Source organism: Camelina sativa, chromosome 9 (genome assembly GCF_000633955.1).
Source record: "Camelina sativa cultivar DH55 chromosome 9, Cs, whole genome shotgun sequence".
Classification (NCBI taxonomy): Eukaryota; Viridiplantae; Streptophyta; class Magnoliopsida; order Brassicales; family Brassicaceae; genus Camelina; species Camelina sativa.
In genome coordinates this window covers 20,195,537-20,211,852 of record NC_025693.1, presented here as the reverse complement: position 1 = coordinate 20,211,852, position 16,316 = coordinate 20,195,537, and the positions used below count along the sequence as shown (strand labels likewise).

Genomic DNA, 16,316 nt, shown 5'->3' with positions numbered 1-16,316 from the left:
GGAAGAGCGGCTCTGCTCGCAGCTAGCGGAGTTGGAAGTCGAGTCTTTAGATCAGGCACGTGACTATCACGATCGCATGCTCTTCCTCATGAACCAAGTCTCTCGTCTCTCTTCTTCTTCTTCTCTCGTTTCTTCATCATAGATTTACTTATCCATTTACGTATCGTTGTGTATGTGTACAGATACGTTTGTTATAATATATGTACGTATATTAATGTATGTATTATTATAACTAGGTTTTGAACCCATGCTACGCATGGGTTTATTTGATATATTTTGATAAAAATTATATATGATTGATGACGGTAATGAAATATTATCTTATAGAAAACTTTAAATTACTATTAAGGAGAAAATTAAATTTCATATACACAATTTTAAAAAATATAAATATCAGTTATGTTTTAAAATCAAATCTGATAAAGAAATCATGAATTTAACTCGACGTCCAGGCGAAGCGGATCAAACTGGTGACCTCACATATCTTAAACCATTTCTTTGACCACCAGAAAAAAAAACAATTTTATAATCATGATTTTATCTCCTTTTTCATATTTAATTGATCGCTATCACCTATGTTTTCGTGTTTTTTATTTAATGTTTTTTTATTCTTCATATTCTTTCTTGTCATTTTCATTGTCAAATTTTATGGTAATTATCATCGTTACTTTTACCATCCAGTTCTTTTTTATACTCTTCTTCTTCTTCTTCCTCGTCAACTTTTTCACATTCTTTTACTGAAAAAACTTTTTTTAGACTACCACACAACTTGTTAACTACCACTACCACACAAAAAACCTTTATCACTGATATATTTTGATAAAAATTATATATGATTGATGACGGTAATGAAATGTTATCTTACAGAAAACTTTAAATTACTATTAAGGAAAAAATTAAATTTCATATACACAATTTTTAAAAATATAAAAATTAGTTGTGTTTTAAAATCAAATCTGATAAAAAAAATCATGAATCTAACTCGACGTCCAGGCGAGGCGGATCAAACTGGTGACCTCACATATCTTAAACCATTTCTTCGGCCACCAGAAAAACGAAACAAATTTATAATCATGAATTTATCTCTTTTTCATATTTAATTGATCGCTATCACTTATGTTTTCATGTTTTTTATTTAATGTTTTCTTATTCTTCATATTATTTCTTGTCATTTTCATTGTCAAATTTTATGGTAATTGTCATCGTTACTATTACCGTCCAGTTCTTTGTTATACTCTTCTTCTTGTTCTAGTTTCAATATTTATATCTTATTTTAAACTTTTGAAATTTATAAATTATAATTTTTGAAAAACCTTTTAAATGTTAAAATTTTTTTAAAATTTATAAATTATAATATTTTGAAAACTTTTAAAAGCTAAGACTTTTAGAAGTTTCAATATTTATAATATTTTAAACTTTTAAAAGGTTCGAAATATAATATTTGAACCTTTTAAAAAGTTTCAATATTTATAATATTTTAAACTATTCAAATTTTAAAATTATATTATTTAAGAACTTTTAAAAGTTTCAATATTTATCATATTTAAACTTTTAAAATTTTAAAATATTATAATATTTTTTTTTGAAATTTTTTTAAGTTTTAATTTGATCAAATAAAAAACCGGATCAAACCAAATAAAATTTTTAAACTTCGAAGCCTGATAAATCAAGCTTTCCTACTCATTCATTGTTGGAAGCATATTAATCTTATTTATACTGGTTCTGAACCATTGTCTAAAACTTTTCTAGCCGATGTGAGATATTGTACATATAGTTCTTTTATTTCCATAAATTTAAAATTTTCCTTTTTCTAAAAAATTCTGGAAATTTTAAAAATGTTAATGAATGACATGTCAAATACTGATTGGTTGTTTAAAATAATTATTAATATAGGAAATTCTGGAAAATTCAAAGAATGTTAATTAGTGACATGTTGAATTTCTATTGGATGTTTTAAATCCTAGGTGGACAGCCTTAATATGATTGATATATTTTGACAAAAATTATATATGATTGATGGCCGTAATGAAATATTATATTACAGAAAACTTTAAATTACTATTAAGGAAAAAACTAAATTTTATATACACAATTTTTTAAAATATAAAATTAGTTGTGTTTTAAAATTAAATCTGATTAAAAAATCATGAATCTAACTCGACATCAAGGCAAGGCGGATCAAACTGGTGTCCTCACATATCTTAACCATTTCTTTGGCCACCATAAAAACGAAACAGTTTTATAATCATGAATTTATCTCCTTTTTCATATTTAATTGATCGCTATCACCTATGTTTTTGTGTTTTTTTTATTTAATGTTTTCTTATTCTTCATATTCTTTCTTGTCATTTTCATTGTCAAATTTTATGGTAATTGTCATCGTTACTTTTACCGTCCAGTTCTTTGTTATACTCTTCTTTTTGTTCTTCTTCGTCAACTTTTTCACATTCTTTCACTGAAAAAACCATTTTTTTTAGACTACCACACAACTTGTTAACCCATCAAACTCCAAGACCAAAATTATTTTTTCTCAAAAAAATTGTGCAATTCATGAAAACCAGCATAGTCAACACAAGCACCCAATTTATAAATTTTAATTATTTAAAAAGCTTTTAAATGTTAAGAAATTTTTAAAATATAAAATTATAATATTTTGAAACCTTTTTAAAGCTAAAAATTTTAGAAGTTTCAATATTTAAAGTATTTTAAACTTTTAAAAGGTTCGAATATAATATTTGAACCTTTTTAAAAAGTTTCAATATTTATAATATTTTAAACTATTAAAATTTTAAAATTATAATATTTAAAAACTTTTTAAAAGCTAAGAGCTTTTAATATTTTCAATATTTATAATATTTAAAAATTTTAAAAATTTAAATATTATAATATTTTTTCGAAACTTTTTAAAGTTTTAGTTTGATCAAATAAAAAACAGGATCAAACCGAATAAAACTTCTAAAGTTGGACGCCTGATAAATCAAGCTTTCCTGCTCATTCGTTGTTGGAAGCATATTAATCTTATTTATACTGGTTTAAACCATTGTCTAAAAGTTTTCTAGCCAATGTGGGATATTGTACATAGTTTTTTTATTTCCATAAATTTTAAATTTTTCTTAGTCTAAAAAATTCTGGAAATTTAGAAAATGTTAATGAATGATATGTCAAATCCTGATAGGTTGTTCAAAATAATTCTTAATATATAAAATTCTGCAAATTTCTAAAAATGTTAATTAGTGACATGTTGAATCCCTATTGGTTGTTTTAAAGCTTAGGTGGACAGCCTTAGAAGCTTATAGCTCCTACTTTTATTTAGTATAATTATTTATAAACTATAAAGATCGAATGGATACATGTTATGTTTTTAACATGAATATACGAAACGGTGCGATCCATGTCTTGTGAATAAGTATTTCTGATAATTTCATAATTTGTCTTGACTTTTTGACCAATTACAAAAGATGTCTATGGGACCAAATAATATTTTGGCAATGTGTCATGCATGGTTCGTAATGATTACGGCTTATATACCCCTAACGCCAATACTAATTCCATTTTACATAACCATGAACTTCAAAGTAATCGTCGAAGAGTTCATTATATTGAATTGAGTTTTGTCATTTTTCATTTGAGTGTAAACACAAACTTTCATTTAAAATGAATCGTCACATACATTATCACAGCAAATATTAATAAACAGGCTCGATTTTTTTTTTAATTGGTCAAAGGAGACCGTAATAGTTTTTACGGGACGTAAAACGTGAAACTGTGTAAGGATTCCATTGGTTGAGGCCTTGAGGGTCATATTATTTTTCTACTTAATTTGTACTAAAATTCTCGTGCAATATATAAATATAGTATATGATATGTATGTGGGGTTGGCAAACTAAAGAGGCAAGTGTTGACGTTCGACTTTGACGTGCTGTTTTGTTTTGCTATTGATAAAAATAACTTAACTAGGTAGTAACCCGTGCTATAGCACGGCAAAATATTTTTATATAATTGTATTATTTTAAATATCTAATTTAAGTTTGGTTTTACATTGGATTATTACACGTATATACTATATAACTTAGAGGAACGGGAAACACGTCCCTGTCTCGTTTTATCATGTCCTGTTCCATCTCCTCTCTTCTCATATCTATCATAATTTTTTGTCTTATTGTAACGCTCTGATCATCACCTTAGCGGACCCACCCATGTCCATGTCCATTCCTGATCCATAGGCCCACCTCACTTAGTGGGCCCACATCCATTCTCGGCCAGTGGACCCATCTATATCCGACAGCCGATTTGTTACGTTTAGGAGGCTTTAAAAATTTGTTTACCATCCCTACAAATCACCACATGATCTTTCCATGTGTTTTGTCTCTACTCGCACAGTTCCGACAATCACTTTCCGGATGGTCACCCATCCGCAGCTCAAACATGCTTAACTCTAAAGTTCTTTTAGGACCTTTGACCGAAAAGAAAACTGCACTTTGGTGACATAGGTGACCAAATCAATTTTTTTAAACCTCTCCGCAAACCGGGATATCACAATTATGATCGTTCTCTTTTACATAATTACTTGGTAGGCAATATTTTTAATAGAGATTGGGTAAAAAATTTAGATGGGATACCCATATTCTTCTTGAATATTTAATTTTTTTATTTAGTTAGTTTTTACTATCCAAAAATTTACAATTTTAACAAACTATCTAACTGTTTTAAAAAAATACTAAAATTTTGAAGTTACTCGTTCCAAAGTGGAGAATTACTTCACGAAATATATAAATTCCATTTGAATATTTTCAAAAATATCCAAAATTTCAAAATATCCATCTCTTATTAGTTCTTTATATGTCACATAGTGAATTTCTTTAAGAAAATAAGTGCAATTATTCTAATATACGAATTACCCATTTCCATTGCACATCCACTATTTCTCTAGTAACCCGTGCTAATGCACGGGACAAAACATTTTAATGGAAATTTTAAATTTGTAAAATGACTAAGAATTATATTAACCTGGGCGTTATAACACATGTGCACTATTTTCATGTAAATTAATAAAATTTAAATTTAGACGTATTTAGTTTGGAACAGGATACACGTCCCGTCTCAACACATCCCTGGTGTCCAGTTTTATCTCGTTTCATCCTGTCTCGTCTCATCCTGTTTTCCATCATAATTTCTTTTGTCTTATGTTTTTTCTCTTTTAAGTAATTACTCGTTAGATAATATTTATTTAAAGAGATTGGGTAAAAAATTTAGACGGAATACCAGAGTTCTCCATTGATTATTTTTTTAGTTAGTTGAAATTATCCAGAAAATATAATTTCAAAAACTGTATAATTGTTTTCAAATATACCAAAATTTTCTAAGTACTCGTTCCAAAGTGGTTAATTACATGTTGCATAGTCAATCCTTAACCAAATTAGTGAAAGCTTGACACTTAAATTTATCTACCTATATCTTTTTATTTCGTACTTTTATCTAAAATTTATGTTCCTTTTTTAAAAATGTTCATTTTATTGCTTTTCATTATTCGAGTTACCCGTTTCAGTTTATATATATTATTTCTTGTCTTACTACCATACATATACTGGATTTTCTCAAAATTTAATTATTGTTTCTTAAAGTATATGTACTTAATTAGTAAATTAAATTACTTAAAAAAACAGTGGTAAACATATATTAAGTTAAATAATAAACCCTTTTAGGTCGTAAATTTTCAATTGAATAATATTAGTATTTTCCATAAAAATTAGTTGGCCATTCTTTTACGGTGTTGTCAATATTTTAGTGTATATGTAGAATACCACAAACAATACCAAAAATAAACATGATCAACATCTTCAATACCTGGAAAATATACATTTTTTTGCAATTCATCCATTCTAATCAAGCATAGCCCATGTTTGTTGAAAATGTTAAAGTAATTTTGTTACGGGATGTTAAATCTCGTCCAGTCCCATCTCATCCCGTCCAATCCCGTCCCAATCCCTCCCATTAGAAATTTTATGTCCTATAACCATTCTATTTTAAATTATTACCTATATAATAATGTTATTATAAATTTTAGCTAAGAAATTTAGACAAAATACATTTCTTCTCCATTTGAATGTTTAATTTATATAGTTAGTATAAATTATAATTTTTAAAGACTATCAAAATATTTTTTAAAATACCTAAAATTCTCAAAGTAGTTCTTTACATGTCATCATACTAATTTTTTTTTTGAATCGTTTAAGTACACTGTTTTTTATTATACAAATTACCCATTTCTGTCTCACATCCAGTATTTCTCATCGTAATACCATAAATAGACTGAAATTTTAATCATAATTTAATTTAAATGTTCTGATATGAAATTATGTGCATAAACATTAATATATTTCGGATGATATTAAGAGTATATTTATAATAAAAAAAATCTTATGACTAAAGATTTTCATTCCGTCTTTTGATTCAATTTCAGTTAAAATTATTTAATATTTTTTGGATCATTGGTTGATAAATAAAGTGATGTAAAATAAAATCCAAATGATAGATGTTCTCCAAACAAATGACTATTAGAATGAAAGTGTGATCCAATTTTTTTTTTTTTTTTTTTACCACTCTTTTAGAGTGTTGTCAATATTTTGGTGTATACGTAGAATACCATAACTGGTACGGAAAATAAACATGAACATCATCTTCAACACCTAGAAAATATACTTTTTTTTGCAATTCATCCATACTAATCAAGTACAGCCCGTGTTAGCTGACAATGTTAAAGTAATTTTGTTACAGGTGTTAAATCTCGTCCAGTCTAATCTCATCCCGACCCGTCCCAATCCATCCTGTTAGAAATTTTATGTCCCATGACCTATTCTCTTTTAAATAATTACCCATATAATAATTTAATTCATAAATTTTGGCAAAAAAAATTTAGACAAAATACATTTATTCTTCATTTGAATGTTTAATTTATATAGTTAATATACATTATAATTTTTCTAAACTCTCAGAATATTTTCAAAAATACTCAAAATTCTCAAAGTATCTGTCTCAAAGTAGTTCTTTACATGTCATATACTAAAGATTTATTTAATTGTTTAAGTACACTATTTTCTATTATAGAAATTACCCATAACTGTGTTACATCCAATATTTCTCATTGTAGGACCATTAATAGACTGAAATTTTAATCATAATTTAATTTACATGTTCAGATATGTAAAACAATTATGTGCATAAACATTAATATATTTCCAATGATGTTAAGAGTTTATTTATATATAAAAATTTTCTTATGATTAAAGATTTTCGTTCCGATTCGATTTCAATTGAAATTGTTTAGTATTTTTTGGATCTTTGGTTAATAAATAAAGTTATCTAAAATAAAATCCAAATGATAGATGTCTCTAAACAAATAACTATTAGAATGAAAGTGTGATCCAATTTCAAATTTTTTTATTTTTCTTTGTTTTTTCTGTCAAAAACAAAATTAATATAATGAATTATGACTGATTGTATATTAAAAAAGTCGGTAATTTTAGAAATTTTATTTGCTTATAACTTTTTTTTAATGAAGTTCATCAAAATTAGAGATAAAAAGTTGGTATTTGTGTAACTCATGCTTTAGACGGGAAAAATATCTTAAAATCCATTCCAACTAAATAAGAGAGGATTGTATTAATCAAATACATAATTGAATAACAGCAGTCAAAACTGGATCATAAACCCATCTTTGTTTTCATCAATGACATCAAAAGCTTGCTTCATTTCCTCCAACTCCAAGCTTGGCTCTTTCTCTTCAAAGAGATTGAAAACCTCCTCGGAACTGTTTGATAAAAATATGTTGTATGTATTTATGTAGATATTAGTGTTAAACTGTCAATGGGTGTTGCAAATTGAAACACTAACCTGTGACTGAAAATGGAGCCGGAAAGACGCAAAGCAACAAAAGCAGACCGAGTACGTGAGGTAAGAACACTTCTTTCTCATCTTTCTCCGTGTCTCTCTCTTATACTTGTTAATTTACTCTATTTCTTTCGGTTTAGAGACGTTTATTTATATATCCAAGTAGAGAGAAAAAGTCAAGTACTGAGAAACCAAATCAAAGAGATGAGATCGAACACACACCTAAAAGAAATAGTTTTGGTTTCTCCGTCCAAAATTATTTGAGTATTGACCTTCGGAAACACATTGCTGGTGATGAAGAAGAGGCCAGAACATGGAGAAAAATGCTTGAGCAAAAGAAACTCATCTGAAAAGACATATGACGAAGAAGCTGATCAGACCAAACAAAAGGAAAGAAAAAAAAGGACTGGCTATGTCAAAGCTTAGATGCAATACCATCCACAACAATTTTAGTAAGCTCCCGACGCAAAATCTTGCCAGCAGGATCTTTAGAAAGCGACTCGTCTTTTTTTTTTTGGTACGGAGCAACCTACATAAGACACAAATTACATAAGCGGACCAAAACATCAACTCTATTAACATGTATTGGAAACTGTGAACCTCAAAATAAATGTCTACCTTGCATAAGAGAGATGATGATCCATAATACTATGGCACAAACCATGGGTTAACAGTTCCCTCTGGTTCTAACAGTGAATGTAAACGGATTGAAAAGCCAAATCATTACAGAATATGTACATATCTTCTCAGGTACCTTACCGTCTTTCAAAATAGTAAGGATAGCCTACCAACAAATATGAAACATGAAAATATAATTCAGAATGACCAAAGAACAAAACATCAAACAAATCAATGGAACTAAAAAGGTTGAACTTTCTACAAATTGTCTTTCTGTTATTACAAAATAGACAAAAGAATGATGATATAACTCAAAAAAATTTGCATACCAGAAGCTGAGAAGAGAAACTTTCCAAATGACCAATGAAAGAAAGAATTAGGAGTTAGAAGAAGGGCGAGCAAAGGCGAATATCGGTATGTGGCTCTCTTGTAAGGAGATTCACCAGATGCCATCAACGAAGCAGCATTAAAAAAAAAACAATGTAATCAACATCAATGCACCAAACCTCCATGTGAGCATCTTGCCATTCTCCATAGACAATAAAAAAGACTTGTATGCAATGCAATGCAGAGTTAAATAGTTTACCATGTCTCCTGGGCTTAGCTTTGGACTCTCCATGAACTTCAGTCTCTCCTTCTCCTTTGCCTTCAGACTCCACCCCACCATCGACATTGACATCATCCTATTGTTGTAGAAATAAATAAACAGTAAATCATGTTGCAGCTTCCAGCTTTCATATTCTATTTGAAATTAAGAAAACCAAGTTGAAGTAGGTATGATAACTTACATATGTTGGTACTACTCTGTTGCTGAAGCGATACATCTGAGAGGAGAAGCGCCTTTGAGCACCTTATAGCCATTTTACATATAACACAAACATTGTTCTCGTTCTTGGCCCAATGTTTTACACGTCTCGGTAGGTCAATTTGAGTTTTGGGAAGTCTTTTTGGGAGAATTGAGCTCCAAAGGTTCTTTATTTCATTGTTTGTTCGGCCTGTAAATATATAAAAAGAAGCTGTTCTCATCATATCAGAAACTACAGGATGAAACATTTTAATTCATTACCAAACCTACCAACATGTATCAGACTTCACTCAGCTTTTGGTGCTCACTGGACTGCTGCAAATTGAGAGGACAAAGACAAAAAACAAACAAATCATAATTACTCATTCAGAATAAAAACAAATTTCAAAATTGTTTTCAAATTCAATCACTAAAATGGAAAAATCTATGCTAATCTCCCCAGAATAACATCGCTGTTCTAAGGATTCCACTGGTCCTCACATAGTAAATATGTGGAGAGGAAAGGATACAAATAGCATGTTAATCGCCTCAGCACAAACTTATAATAAAGGAGAAACAAAGAGATTCCAGATAAAATTGAGAGAGAATCAAGATCAAAGAACTAATTTTTCCCTAAACAATGAATGGAAATCAATACAAATCTTAAATCTGTCTATTAATGAATGGAAACAAAAAGAAGCAATTAGAGAAGAAGAGAGAGGTAGGGACAATATCTCAATGTCTTGCTTTGCTACCAGGTGCGTTCTCCATGTTCAAGCTCTATCCGTTGTTGTTGATGACGTGACCGGAGAGATGATGATTATCATCCTAAAATCCTGATGAACCAGAGTATGATTATCATACTAACATTTAAAAATAGTTATGAGGATAAGGTTTAACAGTCGTTTACCTGGACCAGTTTGATTGAGAGTTATGGGTAGCACCTGAAAAAACGAAACCAAATCAAGAAGATATCACAAATTCTACTAATAATGCACATAAACACCAAATATAGAATAATAGCGCAAGAAGATATGATGAATTTACCTCCAGCAATGTATTCGATTGAACTTGTGCCTCATTTCATCGTACCTAGACAATACCAATTATGAAGTGAATTAACAACAGAGAGTGTGAAAGGTAGCAAACTTAAAATCATGATGATGACCATCGAACATCCGATGGTTTAATATTCTTGTTTCTCATATACTTACTCTGATCACGAAAGTCATTTAATTACCAACTCGATCAGGGGAAACCTTTCCTTCAATCATAAACGACTTTGCAGTATTACACCAAATGATCATATGTATATATAAACGTCAATCCTACAAAACCCAAAAACATGAAACTAAGAAGAAATAAAAATCTGGGAAATGAACAAAATAAGGTCTCATTAAAATACAAAAAACAACTTACATCTTGTAAGCTTCCCAATCACTTGGTTTCCATTCTACATCAAGATTCAGAAACAATATACCAATTACACTTGGTTTTAATCATCAAACATAGATTCAAAATCTGAACTTAATTAAAAGATAAAAAGAAATAAAATACCTTAGCATATACACGATGACCGCAGTCATGACTACATGGAAATTCTTTGCCTTCTTCTCTTCCTCTTATCATCTCTTCGACTTTGTCGACAAAAAGGAAAAAAAATCTTTGACTCTCCATTTGGGAGAGACGGCGAGAGAGAGTGAGCATAGGCGAAAGAAAAATAAAATTTAGGTTTACTACACTCAGTCAATTGAACGGTCCAGATTTATTCTCAATAATATAATAAACGGCTGAGATTAAAAGCTAAAACCGGGTCAGATTAATGGGTTAAAAGGATCCGCGTGTTTATCCGAATTTCAAAACCAATATAATTACGCTTTTATCCTTATCGCAAATAAATTATTTTGTCTTATTTCCAATAGCATTGTATTGTAAATTCTTACAAAACTAAGGTTTTTTTCAGATAACGTTTTTCTTTTAATAGTAGGGATAAGTAAGTAGATGAGGAGATAACGTTTTATTTTTGATTAATTTAGATTAGGGGTGGGCACTTCGGTTAAAGTTCGGGTTTGGTTTGGGTTCAGTTCGGTTCGGTTCATTCGGTTTTCATAAAACTCTAACCAAACTCAACCAAAGCTAGTTTGGTTTGGTTTGTGTTCGGTTCGGTTTATGTTCGGTTCGGTTTGGGTCGGATCGGTTTTAGTTCGGTTCAAAAAAAATAATCAATGTAACACTAACAAATAAATTCATTGTCTTTTGATATCCTAAAATAAACAACAAGTTATCAGTTGAGTAATTCAAATAAATCATGAAAAGAAAAACCTAAAAAAAACCAACCATATTAACCAACAGGTTCTTTTCTTTTGTTGTTAGTCGTATTTCTTTTGGACATCTACAAACAAAACATTTAATTAATATTGAGATAGACGTAATTGTATTGCTAGATTTAGAAGATTATGTTAAAATTCTTACTGTGACCATAGAGACGATGACGTTGATTAAGAGGGCACAAAACAGAGGAAGTGAGGAACAGACGATATGAATTTTCTTTGACGTCGGTAGAGTTTTATACTTTAGAACATAAGGTTAGAGACCATTAAACCTAATTCTACATTAATTAATTTGTTAGAAAAATTATAGAAAAAAAAATCAAACATGTGCGAGAGGAAGCAATCGGTGGGTTAGTGTTACATATCTACAAATTATAATAGTATTAATTAAAAAAAACACATTGGGTTATCGGTTCGGTTCGGTTTCAAACCGAACCGAACCGAACCGTTCGGGTTAAGGATAAATAGAACCAAATGGTTTGAATGTATATTTGGGTTTGGTTTGGGTCGGTTTGGGTTTGGTTGGGTCGATTCGGTTTGGTTCGGTTCGGTTAAAATGCCCACCCCTAATTTAGATTACAAGATTGTAGTAGTCCTTAACAAATAGCTCTATCCGACGAGAATATTCCATTCGTAGATTTAAATTGTTAACTTATCTATATTTTGTTGCAAAAAAAAAAAAAACTTATCTATATTTTTAGTCAAAAAAAATGAATGGACTCGAATCGTGATTTTTGTTTCAAGATGTTTTTCTTATTCCCAAACAAAGTTGAACCAAATTAGCATGGATATTAAACCGAAGTGAACCGAAATTGATAAAACCGGAAAAGAAAGCAGATACATTGAACCTGGACAATATAGGAAAGGAACTCAATCAAGTTGTGTGGTGTTAAAATGTAATCATCCCACGACCCACGCTTCGAATTTTATTCATATCGTTACTATTTTTGGCACTTTTTGATAATTGGATTTGGGGGAAATCATATTCTTGATTTTTTTTTTCTTTCTTTGGCTTTTTCCCGTATGATACTTTTATACACTGTTCATGATTTTGATCTCTCTTAAAAAGACGAATCTGCCATTAGTTGGATTAATCTGTCTCCGATATCGACCGTCGAGTTTGATAGCTATTGAAGGAATATGAAATATTTGGTTTCAACAACTCAGTCAAACTCTAGTTAGAAATCTTTTCCAATATTTTTGGGAGATCAAACTAGTTTGTAATTAAGGAATCTATAAATACTTTGTAATCATATTTTATAAACAGGGAATAAAATTCAGAGACTTTCATGGTATCAGAGCCAAATCATCGATCTCTCTCAATTTTTTTTTGATCTCTCTCCTCTAAGCTTTCTTTTCTTTTCTTTCCTTATTCTTCTTGTTTTCTTTGTCTCTGTTTCAATGGCTGCTCCTACTGAACGTGTGTTTGGTGTCACCAACATCAAATCACACATGCCTTTGATTCTTGACATGGATGATCATAACTATGATGCTTGGAGAGAACTTTTCCTCTCTCATTGCCTCACGTTCGATGTCTTAGGACATGTTGATGGCTCATCTACTCCGGCAACTGCTGACGATCAACCATGGCTGAAACGAGATGGACTGGTTAAACTATGGATCTATGGAACACTCGCCCAGCCACTCTTCAAATCAACGTTCAAGACAGGTGGTACTGCGAGGGATATTTGGCTACGCATCGAAAATCAATTCCGTAACAACAAAAATGCGAGGGTTATGCAGATTGACAATGAACTCCGAACCATGGAGATTGGCGACCAATCCATTCAAACCTATCACTCAAATCATTGGCAGATCTACTCTCCAATCTCGAAGCTCCAGTCAACGATCGCAATCTAGTGATGTACATGCTGAATGGACTCAATGAAAAGTTTGACAACATTATTAATGTTATCAAACATCAGAAGCCTTTTCCATCCTTTGACGATACCAAGTCCATGCTCCAAGATGAAGAGTGTCGCTTGAAGAAGGCACACAAGGTAATTGCTTCTCACTCAGCTCATGCTTCCTCTCCAACTGCGTTAGTCACGATGAACAATTCAAACCAGACTCAACAAAATCAATCCACTCAACACAAAACCAACCGTCCATGGCGTCGTAACAATTGTGGAAACTACAAAGGCCGAAATAACTTCCAGCAGACCACACAGCCTCCACAACAACAGAGACAACCATTTCCGTCTTGGGGACCATATTGGCCAAGTCCATACAATAAATGGCAGCCTCCTCAATTTGCTCCTTGGGGACAGTATCCCACGAACTTTCAAAATTGTGGTTTGCTTGGACCCAAACCGGTGAGTTCTTCAAATGTCGAGGCTCACATTGCAGACCTACAACCAACTCGCGACTTTGCAGAAGCATTCAACACCATGACCCTCACTGAACCATCGACAGGTGGATGGTACATGGACACTGGAGCTACGGCTCACTTAGCTTCTTCACCAGATATGCTCCACTCTATTTTTAATTTAAACACCAAAGATTCAGTCATTGTTGGAGACAGTTCCTCAATACCTGTTTCTCTATCTGGTTTCACTTCTCTCCCATCCAAATCTCGTCCCCTAAACCTTCACAATGTCCTCATCACCCCCACAAATCATAAAAAATCTTATCTCAGTTCGCCAGTTTACAAAAGACAATGTTTGTACAGTTGAATTTGACCCATTCGGTTTTTCTGTGAAAGATCTGCTCACACGGACACCCCTGCTTCGCAGTGACAGTACATGTGATCTATATCCCTTTCATCCTTTCAACAATAATAAATCTGGTCATTCAACATGTTTAGCTGTCTCACTGTCTCTCTAGCACATGCGGCTCGGTCATATCAACACCGAGACGTTGAAATCTCTTCTTTCTTCAAATAAATTTCCTTGTAATAAAACTAGCTTACCTTCCTCTTGTAATGCTTGTCAACTTGGTAAACAAGTTAAACTTCCTTTTTATAAATCAAACTCTGTTTCTTCTAAATCCTTTGAGCTCATTCACTCCGATGTATGGACATCTCCTGTCGCAAGTATCAGTGGACTTCAATATTATGTCATTTTTCTTGATGACTTTTCTCACTGTCTTTGGGTATATCCTCTACGACGAAAAAGTGAAGTCCTAACCAAATTTCTCCACTTTACAATGTATGTTAAAACTCAATTCAATGCAAACATCCAATCTTTTCAATGTGACAATGGTGGTGAATACTCAAATGAAAATTTTTCTCGCCACTTTGATACTAATGGTATTACAGTTAGGTTCTCTTGTCCGTATACCTCTCAGCAAAACAGCAAGTCAGAGCGAATGACAAGAACTATAAGTAATACCATTAGAACATTGTTGTTCCAAGCTCAGCTCTCACCAAACTTCTGGGCTGAGGCTCTCCATACAGCTTCTCATCTTCTAAACATTCTTCCTTCCTCCACAATAAAAAATAAAAGTCCTTATTCAGTTTTGTTTCAAAAGGAACCAACGTATGACCATCTAAGAGTCTTTGGTTACCTATGCTATCCAAACCTAAACACATTCACATCCACAACCCACAAACTAGCTCCTCGTTCTACTCCTTGTCTCTTTCTTGGCTATCCTCTCCAACACCGAGGGTATAGATGTCTGGATCTTAAAACAAAAAAAATCATAATATCCAGGCATGTTGTGTTTGATGAAACAATATTCCCAAGAGCTGTAACAGAGTCTCAAGTTCAGACCACATATGATTTTCTCAATCAGGTCAATGAACCTTCGGCTATGTTCAGGGATATACTACAAACACAGAGCCAAGCTGAGCCAATTCCACAAGTTCCACCTGAATCACGTAACCCTGCTCCTATTGTGGTTACGGCTCCGGTTCAACAGGCTCATTATAAACAAAGAGTAAAACGGGAACTAGAAAAACAAAACAGTCTGTTTCTCTTCTCACTATAAACGTTTCCCCACTTCCTAAATCACACAAACAAGCTTTATCTGATCCAAACTGGAATCCAGCAGTAACTGATGAATATGATGCTCAAATTAAAAATAAGACCTGGAGTTTAGAACCTCCTCCTGCAGTTTGCTGACATTTTCACAAAGGGCTTGCCAACAACGTTATTCAACGAGTTTAGGTCCAGTTTAACCGTCAGGCAACCCGACGATTTCACTGAAGGAGGGTGAAGGAATATGAAATATTCGGTCTCAACAATTCAGTCAAACTCTAGTTAGAAATCTTCCCCAATATCTTCGGGAGATCAAACTAGTTTGTAACTAAGGAATCTACACTACAAGAAAACATAGATTTTCCGACTACAAAAACAGTCACTAAACAGTCGCAAACTACTTAGTTACGACTGATTGGCGACTGAAATATGTAGTCGCTAAACAGTGCGTCACTAAAATAATCAGTCGCCAAACAGTCGAGACGGAGCTACTAATTGGCGACTGATAATTGTGGTCGTTCTTCCCTCGCCAAACAGTCGGCAAAGTTGCGACTGAATTTGCAACGCTTTAGCGACTGATCTGGTTACTCATTTGCGACTGTTTTGGTTACTGTTTTGTAGTCCTGGGCATTCGGTTATTTCGGGTTATTCGGTTTGGGTTATTCGGTTTTTCAAAATTTCAGTTTTCTATAAATTCTGCCGAATTGAACGGAATAAAAATTCGGTTCGGGTTATTCGATAATCAGGTTATTCGGGTCGGTTATTAGATTTAAAATC

At 31.9% G+C, this 16,316-nt stretch overlaps 1 protein-coding gene and 1 long non-coding RNA gene across 8 annotated transcripts; one reads left to right on the top strand and one right to left on the bottom strand.

Moving 5' to 3' along the window:
• On the bottom strand, positions 7,589-11,018 carry LOC104711474. Of its 7 annotated transcripts, none has more exons than XR_755308.2 (15): positions 10,847-11,018; positions 10,709-10,742; positions 10,504-10,617; positions 10,337-10,381; positions 10,200-10,233; positions 9,581-10,125; positions 9,294-9,500; positions 9,092-9,188; positions 8,835-8,931; positions 8,647-8,671; positions 8,506-8,567; positions 8,323-8,416; positions 8,110-8,233; positions 7,891-8,015; positions 7,589-7,807 (listed from the first exon to the last, which is right to left on the bottom strand). It is a non-coding gene; the product is annotated as an uncharacterized LOC104711474 (long non-coding RNA). The 7 variants fall into 7 exon arrangements; XR_755305.2 differs by having other exon boundaries at positions 8,506-8,671; positions 9,581-9,625; positions 10,019-10,125; XR_755303.2 differs by having other exon boundaries at positions 8,506-8,671.
• Positions 13,021-14,294, top strand: LOC104715477. The gene is made up of 2 exons (XM_010432879.1): positions 13,021-13,291; positions 13,435-14,294. The coding sequence occupies exons 1-2, from the start codon at positions 13,021-13,023 to the stop codon at positions 14,292-14,294; spliced, it is 1,131 nt and encodes a 376-aa protein (XP_010431181.1).

Excerpts from the sequence above, each read along its gene's own strand:
- LOC104715477 (XM_010432879.1), top strand. The coding sequence starts at position 13,021 with ATGGCTGCTCCTACTGAACGTGTGTTTGGTGTCACCAACATCAAATCA. Across the intron at positions 13,292-13,434 it reads ATCAACGTTCAAGACAGGTG|ATCTACTCTCCAATCTCGAA; the intron begins GTACTGCGAGGG and ends AATCATTGGCAG.